The following is a 25737-nucleotide window of genomic DNA, read 5'->3' on the forward strand; positions in this document are numbered from 1 at the left end:
CATGCACTAGTTAAGGTGATATGTAATAACCAAGGTGAATCTGTACCCTATTTCCATTTAATAACTGTTCCATCCTTGGCTCTAAGCTATCAACATTTACTGGTGTTCACACCAGTGCTAAAATACCATCAGTGTAACAGAAAGATTCAGCACTCATACCTCACGCTGGTTGTCTGGAGGCTTGTTATTGTTGGGTTTGTTGGGTTTTTAATTACTTCATATGCCATTTCATGTGGATCCAAAGCATTAAGCAATTCCAGTCAAAAGAAAATATTAAAATCGATTTCAGCAAGACTAGGAAACCTACATGGAAAATAATATCCTCACCCGTTTATTGTTGATTTTACCACTTGGTAACGCGGCTGTTTGGAACTCAGTGTGAATACAATGTAAGTTTTGCAGAAAATCACACACCTGTATTTTTTCACATGTATCAAACACATCTGAAGTTTAAATTTGTGTGCCTTGACTCGCTCCTCACTTTATAATGTCTCTGTAGGTTTGTCCATTGTCACTGATCCCACAAGAGTCCGACTCAGTCTCTCCAGTCAGGTGACAGACAAATTCAAAAGGTGTAGATTTCCCAAAGACGGTCTTCTCTGTAGTGCATTGTGCTAGTGCATTCAACCAGTGTGTCAGTGTTCAACCAGACAAGCTTGGGGTTGGTTGGTTGCTGTTTTTTAACTACACAATACAGAAATATAATTTTACATGTAGCTTTGCATGCCTTATGGCTGCTTGCCCTACTATAGGACAGTGCAATAAATACAAATATATGCACACTAAAAAAGATTTAACTGCCGTGATCTACATCTCCTTTATGAGTACAAATTTACCTAGTCAACAATATGACAAATTTAGCAGAGAAAGTGGCAATGGCAGTAATATTCTATACTACAAAAACAAGGCTAGAAGCAAAGTGTTCTCAAGCTACAGAAAACTTGCTACCTCCTAATATATGATGTAGGGCCCAGTTCTGCCAGGTGCAGAGTTGTGATCAGTAGATTGCATCAGAACATGCTTTTCCCCCCATTTAACAATGAATACTTCTACAATTTATTTGGTTTTGATAACTGTTTATAAATAGCACACTATAATGACTATTAAACTATACAGCAACATGACATTTATAGCCTAATCCTGAATACAAAGTTCAAAGAACATGACTACAAAGGCCAGAGAGCAAATGTCATCAACTAAAAGCATTTCCACTTCAGAATTTATTGAATGTTCTCTTACACAAACGCTTCTCCATTGTGAAACCAGAGGAACAGGATTTCCTATTCCCTCTCTGCCCCAGTAGTAGTTTAGCCACACATCACCCTTATAAATTAGTGATGGATTTCAACAGGTAGCCCCTTGGGGCTATATATTTTATATACTTTATATATATGCACATTTACTTTGTATTCTATGTAAAAGTTGAAAAAATGTTTGAAAGAAAAACTCAGAATATATCACAGCATTTTCAGCGAAAAAAATACAAATTAGTTTTATAACGACTATTCAATTTATCAAACTTTTTTTTTCTGAAGTATTTACCTTTAATTATGTACACATTACAGGAAATAAAACTTTGTCCACAAACATTCTCTAAGATGACAGTTATCAATAAAATGATAGAATAATAGCAGGAAGAATATTAAACAAATGGGGGTGATCAATTTCTGCTTTTAAAAAGTAAAAAGTCACCATATAATTAAGTACAAAAACCTGCATTGAATGACAACTGCTGGTGTAGTAACTTGATCAGGTATGGAGACCAAGAGTCTAGTAGAGCCCTATGGTAATAATATTTCTGTAGCATTTCCACTTGGTATGTATATACTAAATGTTGGCAAAGTTTCTGTAGCATTAGCTTATACAAACATAGGAGTCCTCAGTCTGCTGCATAAAAGGGAACAAGAGTGTTTTACTTCTCCTGAAATGCACCTGAAATCCAGAGTGTCACTTACAAACTGCATAATGTAACTTTTCTTCAGAAAAATATCTGTTTGGCATCTCCAGGGCTCTGTTCCATTGGACAATAGGGGCATTTTAACCTGGGGACAAAGACAATGTGTTAGAATTGGGGCAATGTGTGACAACAGAACATTAAAGGTACTGAGCTCTCCCCCTGTAGCAGGAAACAAATGCACTCTTAAGCCACAACACTTTACTTGGCTCCATGAATAATCACCTTTAGCTGAGAGAACTTACCATGCTTTTCCTTCTAGTTACAGTCTCTCACCTTTCACCCACAAGCCCCTGAATTATCAGATTATCATAAAGAGCAATTTCTCTGCAGTTGTTATTTCTACTTGTGGATTTGCTTGTTGCATTTTAGAATCACAGAATGGTTTGGGTTGGAGGGAACCTTAAGGGCCATCCCATTCCAACCCTGCTGCCATGGGCAGGGACACGTTCCACTAGACCAGGCTGCCAGAGCCCCATCCAGCCTGGCCTTGCAGTAATTTTAAATCAGCTGGCAGCTTTCACTGTGGCTTCCTCAATATCAGTTCATTTTAGTGTCTGGTTCCCAAAATTCTGTGATTTTCCAACCCACTTAGATCAGCTCCTGCTGGCTCTGAATGAAGGGTCACCCTGGTCCCCCTGTTGAGGTCTCTCATACAATCCCACCTACTCACAGTATTTCTTCTTTTTGAAAAAATTGATTCTATTTTGAAGCATTGATCCATTTTGCCCCCCATCTCCTACGTTTGGGCATTTTACCTTCTCCCCCCACCCACACCTCCAGAGTTAATATTGTCAGAGCTGTGCTGTCAGTAAAACTGATCAATGAGAGCACCAGGAATGAGTGATCAGGGACAGGAATGATGTAGCAGCAAGTTTACAGCTTAAAATGGCTAAAGTCACCCAAAGTCACCCACAAAGGCATCCCTCAAGGCTTTTCTAATAGGGCACAGAATGCAAACATCACTTGACATTTTCATTCATAGCCTCACTTATTTTCACACTGGATTTCCCAGAATGACTTAGAGCTCTAAATTAAGCTGACAGCCTCCACAGAAGCTGTATATATTCAATCCAAATAACCACTGTTCTTCCTCAAGAAAATCTGTAGATATTTCTCTCTCCCATTTCCTGCTCCTCAAAAGCCTGAAGCACCCCACAGATATCTAAGGAGGAGTATTTCCACAGTTATCATTCCCCTCTTTGCTCAATTACTAAGCCATATTTCCCCCAGAGGTTTCATTTTATTTTTCAAGAGATTTTTCATGCATTACTAACCTTGCTCCCAAGGAAAAATTGTGTGTGTAAAGCCTTCCAGTTTGAATTTAAGACAACACAATGGTGGCAACAATGTGAAAAATTACTCTGCTCCCTGCATTCCTTTATGCAAGCTCACTTTCGACAACATCAGAGGGTTTATTATGCTTTTCTCCAGTGCATCAACTCAGTTTATGAAGCTTTCAAACCATTCTCCAAGATTAACAAGCTTCCACCAATCACATAATCATGGACTCAGTTTTCCCAAAACACAGTATTCTAATCTTAAGATTTGTCCTTGTATGTATGTTGTTTGAAATAAAAGAATGGTACTTACTTGCTGCCATTAAACATTTTATTCAAAGCATCTCTGGATATAATATGACCACAGACTAATTTCATAGGTGGATTATTATCTGTTGTTTGCTGACGAAGAATGGGACAGGCAAATATTGAATGATACCAGCACTTTTTACCGAGGTCCACTTCAATCTGTGAAAGAAATTAACATAAAAATTTATCTTGGGAAATTACATTTCCAGATAAAATCCTTTTAGGTCATGGCAGTTACTTAACAGATTTCACAATTCAGCTGTGAAAGCAACAAAATCCATTGTGTGGATGCCTGGCAATTTCCCAGCCAAAAACACTTAATTGTGATCTTAAAATGGTGATTTATGTTGGGGATACAGAGTAATAACAAAACAGCATATTCTGCCAAGGGACAAGTGCAAATTCTGTTGCAGATCTATCCTATGGCAGGAAAACTGAGCTGGTGACCCATCAAGACTGGAAATCACTGACTAGGAAATAAAAAGCACTTTATAGATTTAATTTTAGGGAGAAATTAAAAGAGAGAAAAACCCCTGGATTGACTATATTCATGTTCTACAGCTTCTTGAAAGGCTCAGCCAACACGTTCCTCTCATGTGAATAATGAAGTATACCACAATCACTAATTTTCAGTACCAACACAGAAGATACTCGTGCAGCACAACTCTTGCCATGAGTACAAAAGTATTTCAAAAAGGGACATATAACAGAGAAGAACAGGTCTGTGACTTCAGTAATTAACTGAGAACTGCAAAAATCACACCAGAGCTCACCTGGCTCTGAGCACCCTCTGTTCAAAGGTTTAACCTTCAACAAAACCTGAAAATGTGACCTTTTCATGCTACTTAATCTGTCTTTGCACAAAGAAAATAAGGTTTCCCACCCCCAAACTGCCTTAGCAGATGACACTACAGACCCTGCAGTTTAGAAAATGCAAGGAGACACACACACGTGTATTATTAACTGATTTGCATCAGACAGGAATCTTTTTCCAAATTAATTAATTAGCTATTCATTCCTGTCTGGACAGCAAGGCAGGAATCTGTCACACTCAGAGGTTACACTCTCAGCATTACAGAACACAGCTGGGAGAAAACTCAGCACTCCTTCTTACTCTATAAATGATTCTCTTCCAGCTGCAGTCGAAGAGGCTAACTCAGTTCATGCCCAGTTTGCACTAAATAAGTTTCCTTTCCAAATCAGGAGCAGGTCACTGGAGAGCTGCACACGCTCGACAAGAGCTATAAAGGGAAACTGGGGTTTCATAACAACTGAACTTCATTTCAACTGATCTAAATGAGATGTACTGAAAGCATAATGCACTGGATCCCAGCTCCTGTGTCCCCAGATGCTGCACTAATTCTTTCATCTCCTGTCTGCCTGATAAAGAGCCAGTGCAAAGCAAGCCCTTGCAAAATGGACTGAGCTCAAGCCTAGCTAGGGGAAGTGAATGTGTCTCTGTGGGATCCATTTTCTTTCCAGTTATACAGAAACATCTCTGGGTAAGTGGAAGGGGAGAGCACCAGTTTCTTTAAGGTCATTTATCAAAGACCTTTCCAGTGTGAAAGGGGATAACAAGTGAAAGGAGGGGCAACAAACAAAACAGAGAGGTACAAACCTGATGGACAAAAATAACGGAGATAATAACATTAAACAACCTTGACAGATCATCAAGAAAATGCAACCAAATCTGGACTTTGCAACAGGCACAAATCTAAACCTGAGGGTCTCTGAGGAGAGGGGGTCAGCAGAACTATAAACTGTAGGAGGAAAGTGCAGGGGAAGAAGACTGAGGAGGAACAGCTGGAAAAGGGTGTCAAAGGGGCTAGAAGGGCCATGCTGTAACTGAGGATCCATGAGCACGTGTTTGCCTGTGAATCTGGAGTTTGTGCTTTCACTGGTGAATGGCAATCATTTCCACCCAAGGAACAGGAAGGGATCTTGGCTGTCTGTACTTTTGTTTCAGGTGAGTCCTGCGTGGGAGCTGCTGAGGGCAGTGCTGTGTCTGGGGCAGCCTGTGTGGCTGGCTGGGCCAGTGTCTGGGGCTGTCTGTGAGCCCCCAGCAGAGAGCCCCAAGCCCAGAGCTCCCGGAGGTGGTGGCCATGTAAAACATCCTGTAACATGCAGCACAAAAGAAACCTGCAAACAGCATTTGCCGTTAGAAATCTGCCCCAGGGGTAGCTCAGCCCCCACTCACCGGGAGTTCATCCTTCTGGTTCCAAACCCCTGTGCACTGCCTTTGCTCAATTACTGCCTTGATGTTGATTAGAGCTGGTAATGCTACACAACCTGCTGAAAAACTGCAGAAAAAGGACATGTTAATATGAGGTGCATGTTAGGAAAGCAACACTTTTCACATTCTATTTTAAAGGTTAACTGGGAGACAAGGTTTTTGTATTTTTTCATTTACATCTTGTTATTATACCTGGAGGGAGCTTAGAAGTACAGACAAGCAAGAGTTTTGGGGCAGGTTATCAGTTATCCATGTATTTTAGACTGGGGCCCTCAGGTTCTATATTCTGGACAGAAAACAACAGTTAACCCCTCCTCTGAGATTCATAATGAATTGATTTCTTCTACCACCCACTTTGATTTTGAGCTGTACAGGAGGAAGACATCACAGTAGTTTATACAGGAGATTGCTCTCAGCTATGGTGGAGTATGTGCAGCCTAAGAGTTTCCATGTAACCCCCCCCACACACACACAACCCATAATCCTTTAATTATATATAATTATCATGTCAAGAAACGTGTCTTTCCACCTTCACCTTAAACCAAGAAAAGAAATGTAGGAAAAGCAGGTAGGTAAGGAAAGGGAGGAAACCAGGGCCTGTGACAAGAACAGCAGTACAAAACTGCCCCAAGTTTGTGTCCCAACAAACAGTTCAGCCTCCTCTGGGATTTACCCACTACCAGAACTTAGCACATTATTTGGAAATATTTCAGTATTTTACAGAAGAAAATATGACAGAGTTTTACATGAATTAACAGATGAGTTGATGGATTTAAGTCTAATGGCAGTACTGGAAATCACCAGCAACAGAAACAGGATTTGACCTTGCTATCAGCCTGCTCTGTTTGTTTGGCAGATTATTTAACTATTTGTGCAAATTTTATGGTCTACAGAAGTCATGCCTTTCCTCTACGTGAAACCTGTGGATATCTTGCCTAAAATAAAAAAAAAAATATATATATATAAAAATATAAAATATATATAAATAAATTTTATCTCTCACCTCCAACTGGCCATTTTAACCCTTACACTTTGCTTTTTTGTTAATTCAGCCCCGAGTGTAACTTGTGTTAACCCTCTGAGAAGTCTAACAAATCGTATTTGTGTGAAAACATCTCTGAAGAGCCCTTTCAGAATATTAAAAACTCAGGTCAATAGTAAATTCAAATTCCTGTAGTCCTTCAAGACCCCCAACTACAACCTCCATAACACAGGAGTTTTTCTGCTGTCTCCACATAATAACTCAGACCATGAGATCTGTACAGGATTGGATAAATATTGGAGAAGCCAATCAGCATTAAGAAAGTGCCCACTACTTCTGTTCAATAAAGCAAAATATTTTACAACAGGGATTTCACTTCAAGCTTGTTTAATTCCTAAAGGATCTGCAGCACTCCAAGGTCACACCAGCTGAGAACAGTCTTGTTTATGACAAGAGCATCAATAGGACCTATACAGTAAATACATTTCAGCATAATCAATTCCACACCAGGAGCAGAGCAAATGTCCCACCACTCCAAACATCAGGGATTTTCCACATCACTGTAAATCTCTTGGCTGTTTGCTCTGAAAACTGCATTGCAGCATCAGTGCATGAGCAATGAAAATCTAAAGGACTGCTGGTTATTTGCATGAAACAAGAGGAAGATGAAAAAAAAAAAATTCAGCTCTAAATGCCTATAAAACACTCAAACTAGATTTTGAAAGTTTATTGTAAAAAAACAATTAGTCTGAAGTGCTCCCTTTGTTGTTTCTGTTGTATTTTGTGACTGAGATACAAACAGGAAAAGCAAAAGGCTTAACAATGTGAGAGCTCTGAACCAAGCACAGAAGTCTAACAATAGTGAATGGAAACAGTAAAACGAAAAAATAAAGCCAAAACAAACAAAAAAAGACAAGCAGTGAAGCTTCTGCAAAGTACCAAATCCAGCCTAGAAAGATACATACAATTTATTTTCTGTTTAACATTTTAAATGAAAATGAGGCCATCAGGGGAGTGTACTGGGGTAATTGACATGCAAAGGCTAAATAGCAGTTCATCTGTTTTATCGTCAAAGAAGTTAGAAGGAGATTAGGTTGGGTTTTCTTCGTATTTCCAACAGCCTCCTACAGATTTGCATTTTGTCAGATTAGCTACTGAGCTTAAAAGTGCCTCTTTCTTCTTTGCAAGAAGGCCCAGCAGACAATTTGGAAATTTTAGCAGCTGAAACCACAACATAACTGTTAAGCATTCTTCTAAGAAGATGACTAGTAATGTGTGGGGGGAAAAAAAAAACCAAACAAAATTATCAAATGCTGGTGGAATCACGGCTACATTTTCAGGGTTATTTTTCAGTTGAACAGCAGAGACAGCTGTCACACATTTGTTGTGGGAATAAGTGGCTGATTGCCATCCTCATTTCAGCAGTTATGTCTAAACTAGGGAAGATAAATTCCATCCAGGAATGCTTCCTCTTGAGCTGCAGTGGTGCAGGGTGAAGTCCAGCACACAGGAACCTCTGGTTTTTAATCTTTGCACACTCGTTAATTGTAACTATACCCTGCATTTAAGGCAGTCTAGTCAAAACTCTTTTTTTTTGTCCTCAACAAGAAACAGAAACCAAACCACAAAGTACCTGATGTCAAAAGCAAGAGAAAAGCAGCATACCTAACACTGAGAGGAGATTCAACTGAGAGGCCCAGGAGAGCACAGGCATCCCTCGTGAAGATGTCACAGATGTCAGCCCACTGGTTGGCATCCAGGAGGTGAACGTACGGGGAGTTCTCGATGCCTTGCCGCAGGTACACCAGGCTGCCCATCAGAACCTGGATATCTGGGAGGGACCAGGAACAGCAGAGTTTGTACAACAAACAAGAGATTGTGTCTCCAGATGGAGCTTTCACGTGGAAAACAGACAGATATACACAAACAATTACAGCCATGACAGCCAGGAGAGCTCCACTCCTGCTACTTTTTTGGCTGGGGAGTTGCCAGGGTGTGCTGCCTGGGAATTTGCTTCTAGCAAGTTTACTTTTTTTGTAAGCTTTCTGACACACGCAGTACCCTAAAAAAATAGGCTTTGTTGGATTCAGCTTGAGATGTCTCATTTAACTCACATGCTCTCCATTTTTCAAGTTTAATTTCTCTTTGTATTACCCCACGCAGCAGAAAATAGCAGATGACTATTCCAAGAACATTCCTCTGCATTTTTAGCACTTTACTCTGGCAGCAGGCCTATTCTAGATGCAATCTACATTTTATTTAAAGAGTCAAAAACCTTAAATTTAAGCAAATGTGCAATCATTCAGGTATTATTTTTGAGCCCTCTTAAAAAAAGAAGAAAGAAGATAATTCTAATTGTAAGGATTTGGGTTATACATGATAAATCCAAAAAGAAGCAGCCTTGAACAAACTGAAAATAATTGAGTAATACATATTTGGAACATGATATATGTTTTACCCCAAGGTGCCATACCCCAGTGCTTTAAATCCCCTTAATGTGACTAAAAATGTACCTTTCTGATGATTTAGGGCGAAGGGCTGGAAGTTTTTCGCATACTGAAGTGCTTCTCTTTGATTTGCTGTTCCACCCATCAATAAACTAATGAAATATAATCTGTGCAGTTTAAATTCCAACGAGCTGTTCTGTGCCATGAGCATCTCTCTGTTGGATACCGCCCACCTGGAAGAAGCGAGGAGGTACAATGGGACGTGACACGAGAGTAATTAAGTGTCAGCCCACACCACATGAAATCATGGCAATTATCTATTATCTACCATCTATTTCAAGGAAAGTGTGACTGTTCCCTGAACTTCTGAGAGCCTCTACAGAGCACAGAAAATGGCAAGGCCCTTTACAAGTAATGGAGCTACACAGGGTGCACAAAATGTGGACGATGTTCATTCTGGTGCTGCTGTAGAGGTTAAGCACTGCAAAATTCAACATTCACTGGCTGAAAGACAGGACTAAATTAGGCACAATGTAAGGCAGAAATAGCTCAAGTCTATTGTATTTCAATTAATAGCACTCTGAATCTTAACAATTACTGACAGTTCTTCAGCTGCATTCAAGAAGTTTGACCAAGAACATTTTCCAACATCCTCATACACCAAACATGCTGTCCAAGCCACTGTGTTGGTGTGTGTGCATCCGTTGCCCTGGAGAGGGGAACTGCATCTACAGGACCTCAAAGACAGACATCATCAAGATCTCACAGTGGGGGAAGGGAAATCAGTTTAAATATCATACTTTACCCAGCTTAAACTTTGCTTTCTCTGTTATTTTCAACTTGGATAATAAAAGTATTTCTCATTTTCTGTGTCTCTTTCACCATGACAACACTAATGTTTGGCTCCTAAATAGCATGAAAGAATTCTTACACATACAGAGAGTAAAATGTGCTGAAATTTTCAAAGCATTTTATACAAGTTTTTCTTTATTATTTAGAATTTATCCATCCCTTTCTTGGTTTTTTTTTTGGTACTGGGGTTTTTTTCCTTGATTCCATTTAGTCAGGCCTAAATCAATCCAATCTTTCTCTTAAGAACCTCAAGTTTCAATGTTCTCCAGTACATCTGTTTCTCATTAGTGCTAATTAGTTCTACTATTTTCACTGTGGGGGCCCTATTAAGCAAAAAGCTTTTCACTTTTTAGCAAGGAAGTGAGGAAGTCTGTGTTCCCTAAAAAAAACCAGGGTATGTGAGGCTTCTTTTCAATCAATACTAAAATGAGAAAATTAAGCATTCTTACTGTATTGGGAAGGCTTTCAAAGCAAGTCAGCCTTCTGCATTAGGATGTAGCATTAATGAGCAAGTATCTACTTTCAATTTGTTGTGGTGGAAGTATCAGGAGTCTGACTTCACTGGCAAGGCTTTGTAAAGACACAGTAACCTTTCAGTAGGAAACAGTGAAAAATGGAGCCTTTGAACTAAAAACAAGCCCTACTGTCCCCAATTTCAGGCAGTTCCAGATTTTCCTGAATCTCCACTAGGAAGGAGTGAAGAGCACACTCACTAACTATGGCTGGTGAGTGGGTTTTGGGTGGTTTCATAAGTTGGGGGGGGTATAATTGTATTTTTATGATCAGTGTGCACAGTTTAAACAGGATATTATGGCAATAAAGTACAATCCCAGCTACAAAAACAAGAGCCTGAGGTTAACAACCATAGACTAATAAGCAGATGAAGGACAAAAAACTACTATAAATAAACACTAAGACTAGTCCACAGTGCTATCAATGAGCTATTAATCTCTATTGCATCAAGAGCCTCAATCCTCTCCCTGCCAATATTTGCACCCACATGACAGAGAACTTCATCTTGCTGAGGTCGAGTCTATTTTTCCAAATTAGCTTTTAGGCAGGCTTTCCATTTTTAGGTCTTTGAGTGGCAGCACAAATTTGTATCAGAAGAAAGCAACCACAGAGGCAAGGCCTCAGGTGCAGTCTGGGACATGCTGCTCCCATTTCCAACAGAAAAACAAAAAAACAGCAAGGGAGGTTTAAGACACTCAATCCACATATTCTCTACAACTGCCCAAATTTATTAGTAATCACATCACCTGTCTTCCTACCTCTTCTCAAAATGACACTCAGTGTTTTCACCTCTAAGACTCAAATCCATCTGAATTTTTTAAGTTTATAGTGTACTTTGCAAACCACAGGTACACAGGACTCCCTTCAGCTCCCACATGGGATTTAGATGTTAAAAGGAATTTAACAAAGCCTACTAAGGATTAAATTAAGTTTAAATCATACCCCAAGGACCCAGGACCTGTGCAACTTGCTGTTTACAGGCAGAAGAGAAGAGAGCATCTCTTTTCCAAATTACAGCCAAATCTTTGAATCTCCAAGTCATTTCCACCAGGACCTCACACAGAGGTCCAACCTGGGCTCTGAAGGGCCAGAATACACCCTGAAAAATAACTGGATTTCTTTTCCCATCACCAAACTACTGTGACAAAAGTCACTGGAAGTTAATGGAATCTTGAAGGCATACAGAGATTACACAGCTCAGAGTGCAAGGCCAGACTAGGCCTCTACAAAAGTCAACTTCCACACCCCACAAGGGAAAACAAAAAAGTTATGGCCAGTCACATTCTGTTTGAATCTGAAAGGTCATATTTTTAAGTGTTGAAATTTGTATTAAAAATAAAACCTGGATAACAAATACAGTTGGGGTCTTTTTTTTTTTTTTTTTGAGACACAAATACTAATTTCCATCACCTCAGCAGGGCTTTGCAAGTCTTTTTGAAAAGTCATTAATCTGACAACTCCCTTCCCATGGCAGTGACCAGGAGCCACCTGTGTTTGTTTTGTTTCCAGCACTGAGTGAAGTTGAGCACAAGCAGAGAGTGCTGGCAGAGCCAGAGAAACTGGTTGCCTTTTAATCCCAGCTTTTCACAATTTTGCATGGATAAAACCTGCTATACTCCACTTCCTGGTTTAGGAGACTGTAATTAATCATCCTTGTGTGACACTTTGCTTCAACACCACTGTCAGCAGCCTGACCCTGCAATGGGCCAGTCTGGGGCTGTTTCATGCTGAAGATTTATTCACTGGTGCCAATTTTAGCCCAAGGAGCACAGTGCCACTTTCTCTCTCATATGGAGGCCATTCACACAGCAGAAGTTTCTATCCTTCCTCCTGAACACTTGTGTCTGCCAGGAAATAAAAGGGAAATACCTTCACAGGCACCAGCAGTTCTGTGGGCTGTTAATGCATTGCTCCTCAGCCAGAAAGCTCAAACCCCAACATTCTGTCACATGTTGATCATCCCCCCCAAGAGCCATGGCTTTACATCAGCAGCACCACTACAAGTAAGGCCCCTCTGTGCCCAGCAGCCAAGAGAGGCAGACAGCTTTTGCACTGTCCAGTTTAAACAGAATAAACATTATACACAGAAATAAGATGGGGAGGGGTAGACCAACACACAAACTGTGCTGACAATACACCCCATTGTCTGCCCATTCAGCTGGAAAATAAAAATTCCTCTGGGAATGGCATGGGCCAACCATGCCTTCTCCTTTGTTTGAAAAATATTTAACACATTGCAGAAACTACATGATACAACTCAGCAGCAATGAGTAAGGCCTAAAGCACTGCAAAATAGAGCTGAAATGAATTTAGAGATTTCAAGGGAACAGTCATAACAGCAAGTTACTGTTCCTCAGGGATTATCCTTCACAACTCTGCTATTATTTGAACTACAAGATGTATGTGGTGTAGCTGACAGTAAATCTTGTTTCAGTTGTAATATCAGCATTGCTTCCCTTCAATTAGCCAATTCAATAGCAATAAACCACCCCAGCTTTCCATCTGTGTAACCAGAGTCAAAGACCAACTATTTAGGCCAAACTTTGCATGACCCAGAGGCATTACCCAGGATTTAGTAAACGAACACCAGGGTTTGAATATCAGAGTGTCCCTGCGCTTAATTTAGATGCCAGTAAATGCTCAATTGACACACCTGTGTTGGCTCACATAAAAGGGAAAAGAAAATGTTGTTAATATGAAAATGTACTTAACTGAATAATGCAAAAAATTCTATCTCAAGTATATGATCTAAGTTCTGGAATGAAAGACAAATTTTGAATTTGTTTTGGTTTCACCATTTTTGTTTTTAAAAGGACACTTTAAAGACAGGCTGTTTTGTTTGGTTGGGTGCTTTTTTGTGTTTTGATTTTTTTTCCTTACTTTTGAGACCAACCTAAGCTTCGAAAAGTTAAAAAAAACCCACAAAAAACAGGATGAGGGGATTTCAGGGGGTTTCTTACTGTTTTTTTCAGGAGGAATCTCATTAACAAGTGCCACTGTCAGCCCCAGGCTCTTCCCACCCCTCTGGTCCCTTGTCTGGAAAAGGAGGATGACTGAAGGACAAGTGAGAACTTTGATCCCAAGTCAAGTTCTGCTCACCCCAAAGGCTTCATGGTACCAACACCTTTAATAAGTCCTGGTATCTTTCACAATGGGACCTCTTAAAATAAGGCTCAGTAATGATCCAACAGAAGGTCAAGCACCATCACTGGCCAACAACTTTTCCTCCAAGTGATGTTTCTTCCTTAAAGCAGTACCACAAGTGATTAAAGTCTTAATCTAAGTCTAAAGTTCTTAATCTAAGAAAGAGACCCTTAGTTCATCACTTCCCATGAGGAGTGCAGAGAGCGGATGGAAAAGGAAAGATCCACTTAGTAACTACCCCTCTCAAAAGACAAGCAGGGACATAACAGAATATACTAAGGAGAGTATTGAAAGTGAAAAACCAAAGAATTGTTAAAAGCATTTTTTAAAAAAGTGAGGAAAACAAATGAGTACACTCACTCTAGTGCAGGTCTCAAAACTCTAACTTTTAATGCTTCCAATATTCGATTTAACTCCACAAACGGTTCTTTTTGACTTTGATCTATTGACAGACCAGATTCCTGAAAAGAAAAATAAAAAAGGGCACTTTTTAGTTAAAGCAGGAAAAACAATGGGTTATCTGACAGTTTAAATATTCATCTGAAGCATTCAAATGAGGAAGCTAAGACAAAGCTTCATTTTCCTCCGTGGATAACCTTCAGCATCCACACTTGTTGTTACCTGACAAAGCTCCTCAGCTACATCCAGCATTCCCTGCCTGAAGAAGTGCTCCACCATCACCTCATTGAGGATCCTCTGGCTGTCAGCCTGCCAGCAGCCATCTATCCCCACGCTGCTGATGTCCGAGTCAAAATTCTGAAACACACAAATTAACAGTTAATAGGCTGGAACAAACCACCCCACATCATTTCTCTTTAATCATGCAGGACACCTGTGTCTCCACCCTGATGCCTTCTGCCTATTACTCAGTTGGCCCTCAATTATCTCCAAAGTGAAATAAATACATGTCAGCTTCCTTCATTACCTCCTGTGTAGGAAGAAGAAGAAGAAGAAATCTTTTAGCTTGCTCCTTTCAAATCTGAGTATTATTCACTACAAGAAATTACACCGACAAATTACAAGTTTAACTAGAAAGTTAGAAATCTAGTTAGCTAATAAAGGGGTTTCCAGTCCATGATGGATTTCTGAAGGAAGTATCTGCAGAAATGGCTCTTTCCACATGTGAAAACTGAAAACATTTAGAGAACAGAACACAAAATCACCTACATTAGAATCAAGACAGAGTCGTGTCTGTCAGTACAGCACACCAAATAGCAAGTAATGCTTTAACTTAAGGATTTTTTACCTATCTGGGACTAAGCAATGCTGAAAAAGCAAAAAAGTCACTTCTCCCCACACCCAAACAACAAAATTCAAATCTCTGATGACCCCAACAACAGGATGAGCTTTGAAGATCCAAGAGATATTCTTTAGAACTAACCAGATGATCCCAGTGCCACGTATTTTTAGGCCAGTGGCCTACGGACATATTCCAGGAATAACTAAAGAGATTGTCACGCTGACTCCTCGGTAACACTTGGCACTGCTTGGCACTTTGCCTCTTGGCAGCAGGAGAGCAACATTTATTCTAATCCAAGATATAAACCAGGATTTTTAACTGCTAACATGTTTTATGATCAGGGCAAGCAAGTTAATTTTAATAAAAATCCTCAGACAGTGCTTAAAACAAGCCTTTTGCAAAATAAAGAGTCTGGAAGCCAGTGCATTGCTTGCTGCCTGATCTGATGACTACGGCTCTTTCCAAAGAAGGACCTTCAGAGGAGCTGTAGCTCTGTGAGGATCCACAGCCTTGCACAACATGGGAACACGAGCCTCACACAAACACAGGCTTCTGTCACAGCAGGCAGGGCAGATAACACCCAGCTGGCACCAGCTATCTGCCCATGCACAGCTCAACTTCACACTGCACCTTCCTGTTACTCACCACTTACTAATTTCCTTCATCAGCGCCTCTACGTCCCCTCGGATGCTGCTCTGTGTCATCCTGAAAAAGGGACAGCCTTTTCATCCCTGCCCACACAGCTCCAAAGCCACTGCTTCCTTCAGGGCTCTCAGCAAACTTTCAGTAAAACATTAACCTTAGTCTGGCAAACTGACTTTTCCACCTTTCTGAGATGGTGGAGCGAGGTGAGCATTTAAATTATTGCTATTGATTCTTGTCAGACATTTAATAACATTTTCACTTGGGTGTCTTAACCTGTAAGCTCCTTGTCATGTTGTTCACCTCTAAGCTGTATCTTGAAAAACTTAAGCATCTTGAAGACTGAGTAATACTGGTTTTATTTGTGTCAACCATTTGAATCCTTAAAGGTTCACCAGCATTGCTGACTCTGCTCTCAGTGTCCAACCACCACCAGTAGGTAACACAAATCCATTAAAAAATCCATTAACAAAGCACTAAAGGATGTAAGACAGGATTCAGAATGCACAAGCTTGCATTTGTTACCTAGCTTCCAGGGTGGAGGTCATCATTAATCTAAAAATAATTGACTGTAAGTTATTCTTCATGCAATTCCAAGTCCTAGCAATGATACAACCCCCTAAGCAGAAACTGTACAGTTCTGGACAGTTACCAACCAGTGAAGCTGCACCTATGCCTCAAATATTATCACATCATTCTCACTGCTCAGGGCAGAGATGGTGAAAATAACTACCTCAGTGCTCTCACAAAATGCTCATTTTCTTTAGAAACAGCAAACCTACCAGCCCTTACAAAACCCCACCATTAGATCTTTTCAAGTCACATAAAAGAAGTTATCAAGTCCCATCATTCAACCTGAGGACCTCAATCACTCTGACTAACCCAGTCTTGATCAGGTTCTCATTCCAATCATCTTTTTTTAGTTTGTTTTAAACGATTCCGAGGTCTGTATTAAACGTGGGATTCTACAGCTCTGCCTCCTCTGGGTCCCGAGGAGCTCCAGGAACTGACTGCACAGATTACAGTGAGTGACTGCCACATGTCAGAAAAAATTATCACTTGCCTTTGGCTTATATATTTCACAACTGTCAGGCATGAAGGATTTGCTGGTGACTACAACCCTCAGTTTTGTTTTGTAAATGCTAACAGTATGTTAACTGACAGCACGTGGGGTTTAATAAGATTTCAACAGTTAAAAGCATTTCTGCAAGTTAAAAGCTCCAGAAAGCTTAAAACCCAAAAAACACAAAATAACCTATGTGTCAGTTAGTATTCCTGAGGAACACATCTTTTATAAAAGCTTAATTTGCAAGCCTGGGGCCAAAATGTACAGATTTTTGTGCTAAATACACCAATGATAAAATGTACAGCACATTACCAGTAGCTGCTAGAACGTGATGACTTCAAGATGCTCACAAACACAAAATGGACCTTTTCAACCAAACATCAACCCTCCATGTTACTCATAACAGGATATGAAGAAGGATGATGATTAAGGACAGTTTTATTCCTCAGTTACTCAGGTGAGATTACTTTGTGTGTTCCTCCCTTCTGAATTGTTACCCAAAATAGAAATAAAACATTTGTTTATCTTCTCTTTTCAATCTGTTTACACATAATAGAAAGTTCAACTTGCAAAGACTCTGTATTTATGTAGCCCTGTTCTTCACTGCAACACAATTAAATGATGTTCAGTAAAGGTTTTTAGTGTGTTCATATACTGGTTTTTACATGAAATGAACACTACCTTAGGCCAAAGGCTGCTGTCCCAAAACAAAGACTGGATTAAAATGTTTGCCTTACAAGAGATATAAAATTCAGGGGCAAAATGGAAGGAACTACACTTTACTCCACTTACTTTTCTAAATGAAAGCATTTAACCACTACTCAGCTTGCTCCTAGAAAGAAAACGTTTACCAGCCTATCAAACATGCTTTGAAATTAATTCAAATCACTCCAAAGAGTGACTGATTTACAAGGACACTGATGAATGAGCTACCTGATAACAACTTGCTGAACAACCTTGACATGATGAGTTCTGGAAACAGAGCAATTGCCAGTACAATACAGAAAAAACTGGATGCAAACATTTCCTTTCAAAGGAAAAAATGCCCTTTGGAAGACAGGGTAGCCTTTTGTGGAGCAGAAGCATGCAATCCACATAGGACTGACATGAAGAGAGGTTCAACTTATTAGATAAACTTTCCAAACAACCCACAAAGCCCTGGCATTTCAGATTTTAATGTATTTGATGCCAAACTTGAACTTCATCTTGCTCTAAGGACTTCTGTTCTCAGAGTGAACTCTGCAGGCAGACAAGTCTAGGGCCCCTCCAAGTTCAGAAGCAACAACTACAATAACTTAAAAACTGACCAGACAAAACTTTTTATGTAGGTATAACCCTGCCCCAATACAAGGAAAAAAGAAATTTAACCTGAAATTGCCATTGGCAGATAATAGTGCCAATGACAGCAAGTTCTTTCACAATCCAGGCTTGCCAAATAGGAAGTCTATTGATTCTACATGCAACAGCAGCTACCATTTGGCTGTGTCACATGAATGGGTACCAGTATTAGCACATTTCCCAATCTCAAACCAGGCCATTTATCTGTGCCTGAGCATGCACGGTTAGTAAGACCATAAGCAGTGTTTTGGAGATGTTAATCTGTCTGTAAAATAAGTGAGGACTTACATGTGACAGAAACAAAACTCCAGTCTCATGAATCAAGGCAAGGGCTGTGTTTCCTTAAATTCTAATGACTGTTCTAGTTTGAAAGCAGCAGGATTTTGACCAGAATGTGTTGACAATCAATTCACTACATCAATTACACTTAATTACTTGTACTGGTTTAAGCTTAAATATATTATGGTGAAGGGAGGGGGGAAGGCAATTCCAGCTTGGGACTCTGGTGCCAACAAAGACTTTGCTGGCAGGTTCCAACTGTATTTTCCAGCAGCACAGAGAAATTGCATCAGGTACATATGGAAGATTTGCTTCAAATGTTACAGTTCAGGGAAATGCTGAATTTCAGCTGGATTTAAACATTACACATATTCACCTGACAAAAAGACCTAGACTATAGAGTATATTTTAAAGTAAGCCCTTTAAGATACTACAGTTGGGGAAAACTAATAAAAAAAATTCCACCAAGGACATATTAAAGGAGACAATCCTAAGTTGTGCTCTGAACTTCACAGAATGATATCCTTTGTTACAAGCAGAACTGGGGACTTGTGCAGCTCCTACTGCTTTTAATTTTTTAATGCAAGCACCACAGACAATAAGTGAGATTGAAAATCCAGAGGAACAAGCACACTGCCCACAGCCAGCTGAGCTCATTTTTGAAGACCTCACTGAAAAAGCCTTTCTGACACTCAACAGGAACAGAGCAGATTAATGGGATCCTTTCTACTATTTTACCAAGCAACATACTTGAAATTTTAAAAAAATGATTTTATTTACATCTATTATTTTTTAAATAAAAACACTACATAAACTTAAAACAGCAGGACAGAACACTGGAAAAACTATTCCCATGACAACTGAAACAGCAATTTGGAGATTAGACTCAAGCCTAAGCTTCACTATGGTTGTAAGCATCTTCTCTGGCCTGTAAGAAATATCATCACCAATTTCTACTGAAGACTTACACCCTCTCCATACAACCTGGGGTTGTTCTACCTCAGAGGATCCAAATGAAGAAAGCATGGCTAAACCTGGAAGTGTATTTGTACACAGATCACTCGCTAAAGCAGAATTGGAAAGTTTAAAAACTTAGGACAAGATTACATAGATTTATTTCAGGCTTCAAGCTGGTAATAAGGATGGAATTTTACTCTAGTTAATTGGTTTAGATGCAGCAGCAAGGATTTGAGACAGATGCATCCTTAAGCTTTGGATAACAGTGACGTATGGATTAAAGCTTTTAGTACAAAGTTTGAACCCTCCACGATGGTCAGTCAGATACAAACAAAAACCACAAGTTCCATGGACATTCTGCCTAATAATGCAGCATTATATACTTTGTTTCTTCATCTCATTATTGTTACATTATGCTTTAGCAGATTATCATTACTACCGAAGTTTAAATGAGATTCCCAAAGGATAAATCAGTGCTGTGTACTGAACAAATGTTTAGACCCTGTCAGAGCCATGTCCTGATGTGAAGCTATCACAAAATGTCCATAACACCAAGCATCAGACTCCCTGCACACAGAACTACTTTTATATATTTATATATTACTTTTATATAAGAAAACAGAGGGGAAAAAAGCATGGCCTGAAAGTATACCTGTAGCTCCATTTCAGTAGGATTTCAAAGAATTGTTAGTATTTACCTACAAAAACAGGTATAGTAATATTCATATCCCAGTTATTGTTGAACCTGGAATTCAGATGTCTCACATGTAAAGCACCAAAGATAAGCTGTCCTATCTTATTACTTAGACACAGAGACTGTGAGATGCTGAATCTCTTCTATTGCTCATTAAGAGCACTGCCAGAAAATTAAGCTCCCAAAAGCAGTAACATCCCTGCAAGAGGTACAAAATGCCTTTCTTAAAAAATTCTCTGGTCTTACAGGATCACAGAATTTGATATAAATAAGGTTTTAGGTTGGACCTTAAAAATATCTTGTTCAACCTCCTGCCATGGGCAGGATTTTCCCATTAGACCAGATTGCTCAAGTTGCTTTGAACACTTCCAGGGATGGGGCAGTCACTTACAAGCAAAATGGCACTTCAGAGTTACCTGCTGATGACAATTTGCTAGAAATATATATATACACATACATAAAAACTAATAGTATTTCTTACTGACACAGACACTGAAGAAAACATTTTGCTAAATTGATAAAACACAATATATTTCTACATCCTGTAGTATCTATAGGGTACATTCTGTAAGAACTCAGGAGATGTGAGCTGTCCCAGAAGGAACAGGCTGTCTGCAGTGAGTTCTGAAAGCAAGTGCTGTGCTGCCCACTGGCTTGCCTTTGCTTCTGCAGCTGACAGAATATTTAGCCCAGATTAATTGTAGCAAAAATCTAAATTTTGTGCTATAATGTGATAATGCAGTCAAAGCACAAAACAAATACCTTATCAATGGCTTTTCCAACTCGGGATACACTGCTGTGAATGTCTTTGTGATCCGAGGCCAGTTTTTGGACTGTGTCTTTTATTCTCTTACAACACTGTGTCATAACAAGAGAAATCGTCCCCGACAAGTCCCCATCTTGATCTAGGCAAAAGAGAGGAAAATTACCAACTTTGTTACAGACAAATGATAATATTAAATCTCTTAATATGCAACAACATCAACAGACAAATAGTGGTATTAAAGAAATGCCATCTAGAGAGTATTTGCAAAGCAAGATCAGCTTAACTGAAGGCAGATGTACAGGAATCCACCTGGATGAAAACTCTCCTGTGGAATTAGGAATCCAGTTGGGCGCTCAATAACACTGAACAAGTGCAACAGTTTAAAATTTTAATGTAAAGGTCTCATGTGTCTCAGTCACAGCAGATGAATAAACATCTCAAAGTAACACTCAGTTCACAAATCTCTAAGGACACAACAGAAGGACACTGAAGCTACTGCAGGATCAGTTTTCTTTTAGACAGCCCCTAAAGGTACACGAGAACATCGTGTTTAACTTCAAGAGGGTGCAAGCAAAATCAGGGTGCAAGCAAATGTGCCTAATGATGGCCCAATCAATTCTTGCCCCACAAGCCACCCACTGCTGTTGGACTCCTGTGTTTGAGCTGTATGAAACTTCTGCTCCCTGACTCGTGGCAGTAGCTCTGAACAGTCTCCAATTCCCCTCAATGGATGAGGAGCAGTCCACAGAGGACCTGTGGACCTTGTTAGGAGATTTTTTCTCTAGAAACTGTGACATTTCTTAGCTGATGTCCAACAAGTTCACTGCTGTGTGACCCACTCTGTGAAGAAAATAAACAGGACAGGCTCACAGGCCCCTGAGCACATCACAGCTTACACTCTTTGTGCCTTGATTCAAACATCACTCAGAAGCTTGAGTCAGAAAAAAAAATTACTTTTTTTTGGTGCTTTACTTCAGTTATTTCTTCCTGCTTTTGATTTAAAAATACAAGAAAAATCTCCCTTCCAGAAGGAAGGAACTTTGAGAAAGGAGTTAGAAGGAACTTTGAGAAAGGAGAAGCCTTACCTCTGAAGGCTTCTCCTTTCTCAAAGTTCCTTTTAACTTGAAGAATTTTTTCTTTAGGGACACACACTTATCAGCCTTCCACTGCATGGAAAGGCTAATTTAAGTGGCAGAGGAGCTCAGAAATGTCTCCCTAATATTCCAGACCCAAAGCCTTCACGTGAAAAAACAAAATCACCCAAATATCTCTTTAGAAGAAGGATTTTATGGAAAACGTGTTCACTTTTTAAGTGTGCTCCTTTTTGATTTCATATTTTAACACATCTTTGCTTTCAGCAGCATGTTAAGAGTCCAGTTTCTGAGGAGAGCAAAGAGAATCGAGAAAAAACTGCAATCATAAGGAGTAGATAATAATTTCACAGCCATTTTTCTAGGCACCTTCCTTCTTGCACCCTCTGAAAGCTGCTGTCACACTGAGCCACCCCACTCTGACCAGCAACAGCTCCTGCCCAGCCCAAGCCCCAGCTGGGCAAGTTTCCCACAAGCATTTTTCCAACAGCCATGGCTTCTAAGAACAAAAATAACCTTTGCCATGCCTTTTTCTCCCTCCACTCCCATGAAGCCAAAGATTATCTCCTGGGCAAAAGGCTAATGGGGCTCTTTAGTGTTTTTTTCCTAGCAGATGAGTGAGGAGTAATAGCACTGAAACAGTAATTTCAGTGATTCCATGCATCCCAAATTAAAACTGAAAATTCCACTCAACTATTCCAAGAAGTTCATCTCCCAAAATTATTTCAAGAATAATAATTATTTCTTGGTTACTATTTAATTTTTATGACAAACACTTAAAATAACATGAAGGATCTTTAACTGTCTCATGAATTTTGCCATGGCAAAACGACCAGCCAGAGATTACGCAACAAGCAAAATGGAAATACTCATTCCCCAACAAACAGAAAGGCTAAAATGCACTTTCTGAAAGCCATTAAGCTAAAACCCAAACAACCCACATGGGTGCCTGCTTTTACCCCAAGCAAAGAAGTGAATTTTGGCCCCTGACTCTGTAGCAGAAATCCAACTCCAGTGAAGCAATGAAAATGTCTAGAGAGGAAAAGCCACCAGGGCTGTAGAAGGTTCCCCTCTGCACCCCTCTCTATCAGCTCCAATCCAAGTATGAGCTACTTGCACTAAAGCAGCAGGAGGAATCTGCAGCCATCCCTCCTGGTAATTCAGGGTTCACAGGACAGAGAGACAGCTTCTCTCTGTGATGTGTGTGCACAGTCACAATTTAAAGAATTAAATATATTGGCCCATGAGCACAGAGCAGAGTGCAATGCCAAGTTTACCCAGCCAGACACACTTATACCATCCAAGAATATGCAATCCTTGGCTACTCCAGGAAGACAGATTTATTAAGAGAACAGAGAAGAAAAACAAATTTGTCTTCCCATTCACAGGCCTGAGCACAGGGCTGGTCTGCCCTTAGGCTTTAACGTGAAATCAGCTCAAGACATTTTAATAGATTGTGTGAGAGGGGGAGAAGGAAACCAGTTTAGAGGTTAAGGCAATTTCTAAGAGTTTCTTTTTCTCCACCCACTTCCTTTTTTATCCAGTGCCTATTTAAGGTCTTTTCATATATCTTTGCTCTCAGATCTTGTCCTAACCTCTTCTTCAGCAGTGAGGGCTTTCATTTCTCTTTCTTTTTTCCTTTGAAATTACATCCAGGAGCCTATTTCTGCAGTTCATAGCCCTGAATTAGACATTAAGATGCCTGGCTGCTTTCAATTCCATCCATTTTCAAAAATCCTCAAGACAGTGTGTAAAAGCTGAAAATACCTGTTCTTTTGAGAAAGTTACAAATAACATGTTAAAGAAAAAAAATAAAATAGCAAGAATTTTGGCCCCTATGAATCCAGCTCACCTTCAGATGCCAAAATTGTAGTCCCTAGATGTCTGAGGGTGCACTACCAACGTACTGGCTTTATTCTAAAGCATTTAATAAAAGAAAGCTCAGTTTGGGATGTGGTCTCTGGGACAGCATCACTTGGTAAATGCTGAAATTATGTCCAAGGCCTTCACTGGACAGTGCCAAAAACTGCTAATCCAAGCTTGGATGGAAAACTCAGTAAGGACCCTGAAGGAATCACACACTGGAACCTTCTAAATTCATTACAAAGAGTGCAAAAGCTCTGGAGCTGCAAAAGAAATGTCACAGCCAAACCTTTACAGTCCAATAAAGACCAACACAAGAGTGAGGGTCACACACAGCTCTCCAGCAGTGTCAGCATCTCATTTTGTGAAGGCACATATTTTAGTGACTGTCCTCAATGCCCAAGGCCAGACTGTTCCAAACAGCACAAATAACAGTTACTGAAACACAGTTCAAAACAATGCCAAAAAGGCCAAGCCTTATTTCATCCCAAAGAAACACCTCACAATCAGAATTCCACATTTTCTCTCTACAGAAACTTCTGGGTACACACAAAGCAGCTCCAACACACTCATGCTCGTGTTCCTGGAATTATCCACAAGCCTGAGTGAGCTTTGCACCTGCATTCACACAGGACCACGGCAAACACGTTCTCCCCCAACCAAACAAAAAACAAAAGCAGAGCAGCAGCACAGTTGCTCTCAAATTTGGTCTCAGGAGCCTGCAAGTTCCTATTTTTAATCCCTGAGCCATCACTCGCTTCCTGCATGGCCTTGGGTAAATCACTTCAGCTGCTTCTCCATTCCCTCCCACTCCAACAAACAGGGCACTACCTCCATCTCCGGGATTTCGCAAGCTGTAAACGCCCCGTGTTTACAGCTCTCGCAAGTGCCCAGCATCAGCTGTGACACAGACACAAGGCTTGTTTACCTCCCCGGCCGCAGCAGAGCAGCACAACTCAGGGACACAGGAAAAGAGAGACAAAAAAAGAAAAGAAACGCGGGCGGGGAGTGGAGGGGGGAAAGCAAACAGGTCAGCTCTGCCGTATTTCCTCTGTATTTCCCCCGGGATGACCAAATCGTTTGTAACCCAACATAAAGGGCCGTGAAGGCGCTGACCAGGGTCACGCCAGAGCTGCTGACCAGGAACAAACAAACCAACAAACCAACCCAGCAGCACACACGGGGCGGGGGAGGCCGGGAGGGCCGAGATTGATCCCAGAATCACGGAATATGCTGAGCTGGAAGGGAGCCAGCAGAACCACCGAGCCCGGCTCCTGGCCCTGCACAGGACAGCCCCAACAATCCCACCCTGTGCCCCAGAGCATTGTCCAGCACTCCCGGAGCTCTGCCAGGCTGCTGCTGTGAGCACTGCCCTGGGGAGCCTGTTCAGTGCCAGCCACCCTCGGGGGGAAGAGCCTTTTTGTGATATCCAACCTGAACCTCCCCTGCTCCCACCTTTTAAATATTCCCTGTCAACAACGCCCCAAAGCTCCGGGGGCCGCGGGGGAAGTCCCCCGGCACAGAACCCTCGGGATGGGGGATTCCCTGGAGCACGGGCTCTCCTTAGGGGGGTTCCCAGCCCACAAAGCCCGAAGTTTTCAGGGGTGTCCAGCCCACAGCGCCCCAAATTTCGGGTTTCGCCTCCCCGGAGGGAGGAGCGGGGCCGCGTCCCCTCAGCAGAGGGGTGTCTCCACGTACTCTCGGTCTGCAGGATCTCCCTGCGCAGCCCTCCCGCGTACTGGATCAGCTCCTCCAGGCTGCGCTCGCAGAGCTGCCCGTATCCCGAGAACTTCTGCAGCACCTTCTCCAGCTCCCGCTCCACCGTCACGCACTGGTCCATCGCGCCCGGGACGCGCTGCTGCTGCTGCTGTTCCTGCTCCTCCTCCTCGTCGTCCTGCTCGTCCTGCTGCCCCGCGGCCGGGCCCCCCGCGCCGCCCGGGCCCGCCGCCAGCCCCGGCCCTCGGGCGGCCCCGGCCCCGCTCCCGCGCGGCACCGTCGCCTCGGGCCGCCGCACTTCCGCGCAGGCAGCGCCGCGGACACGCGGGGACCTCACGGCTATCCGCGCAGGCAGCGCCGCGGACGCCTCA

General features: G+C 41.2%; 1 protein-coding gene across 1 annotated transcript; it reads right to left on the reverse strand.

The window, feature by feature from the left end:
- Positions 1–308: 308 nt before the first annotated feature.
- On the reverse strand, positions 309–25714 carry RMND5A (required for meiotic nuclear division 5 homolog A). Its single transcript, XM_041465535.1, has 9 exons — positions 25349–25714; positions 20693–20835; positions 14336–14470; positions 14075–14175; positions 9272–9438; positions 8424–8589; positions 5741–5843; positions 3548–3702; positions 309–2042 (listed from the first exon to the last, which is right to left on the reverse strand). The coding sequence occupies exons 1-9, from the start codon at positions 25488–25490 to the stop codon at positions 1979–1981; spliced, it is 1176 nt and encodes a 391-aa protein (XP_041321469.1). The 5' UTR covers positions 25491–25714; the 3' UTR covers positions 309–1978.
- Between the last annotated feature and the right edge of the window lie 23 nt (positions 25715–25737).

Source organism: Pyrgilauda ruficollis, unplaced genomic scaffold (assembly GCF_017590135.1).
Source record: "Pyrgilauda ruficollis isolate IOZ18807 unplaced genomic scaffold, ASM1759013v1 scaffold1, whole genome shotgun sequence".
NCBI classification, from domain to species: Eukaryota; Metazoa; Chordata; class Aves; order Passeriformes; family Passeridae; genus Pyrgilauda; species Pyrgilauda ruficollis.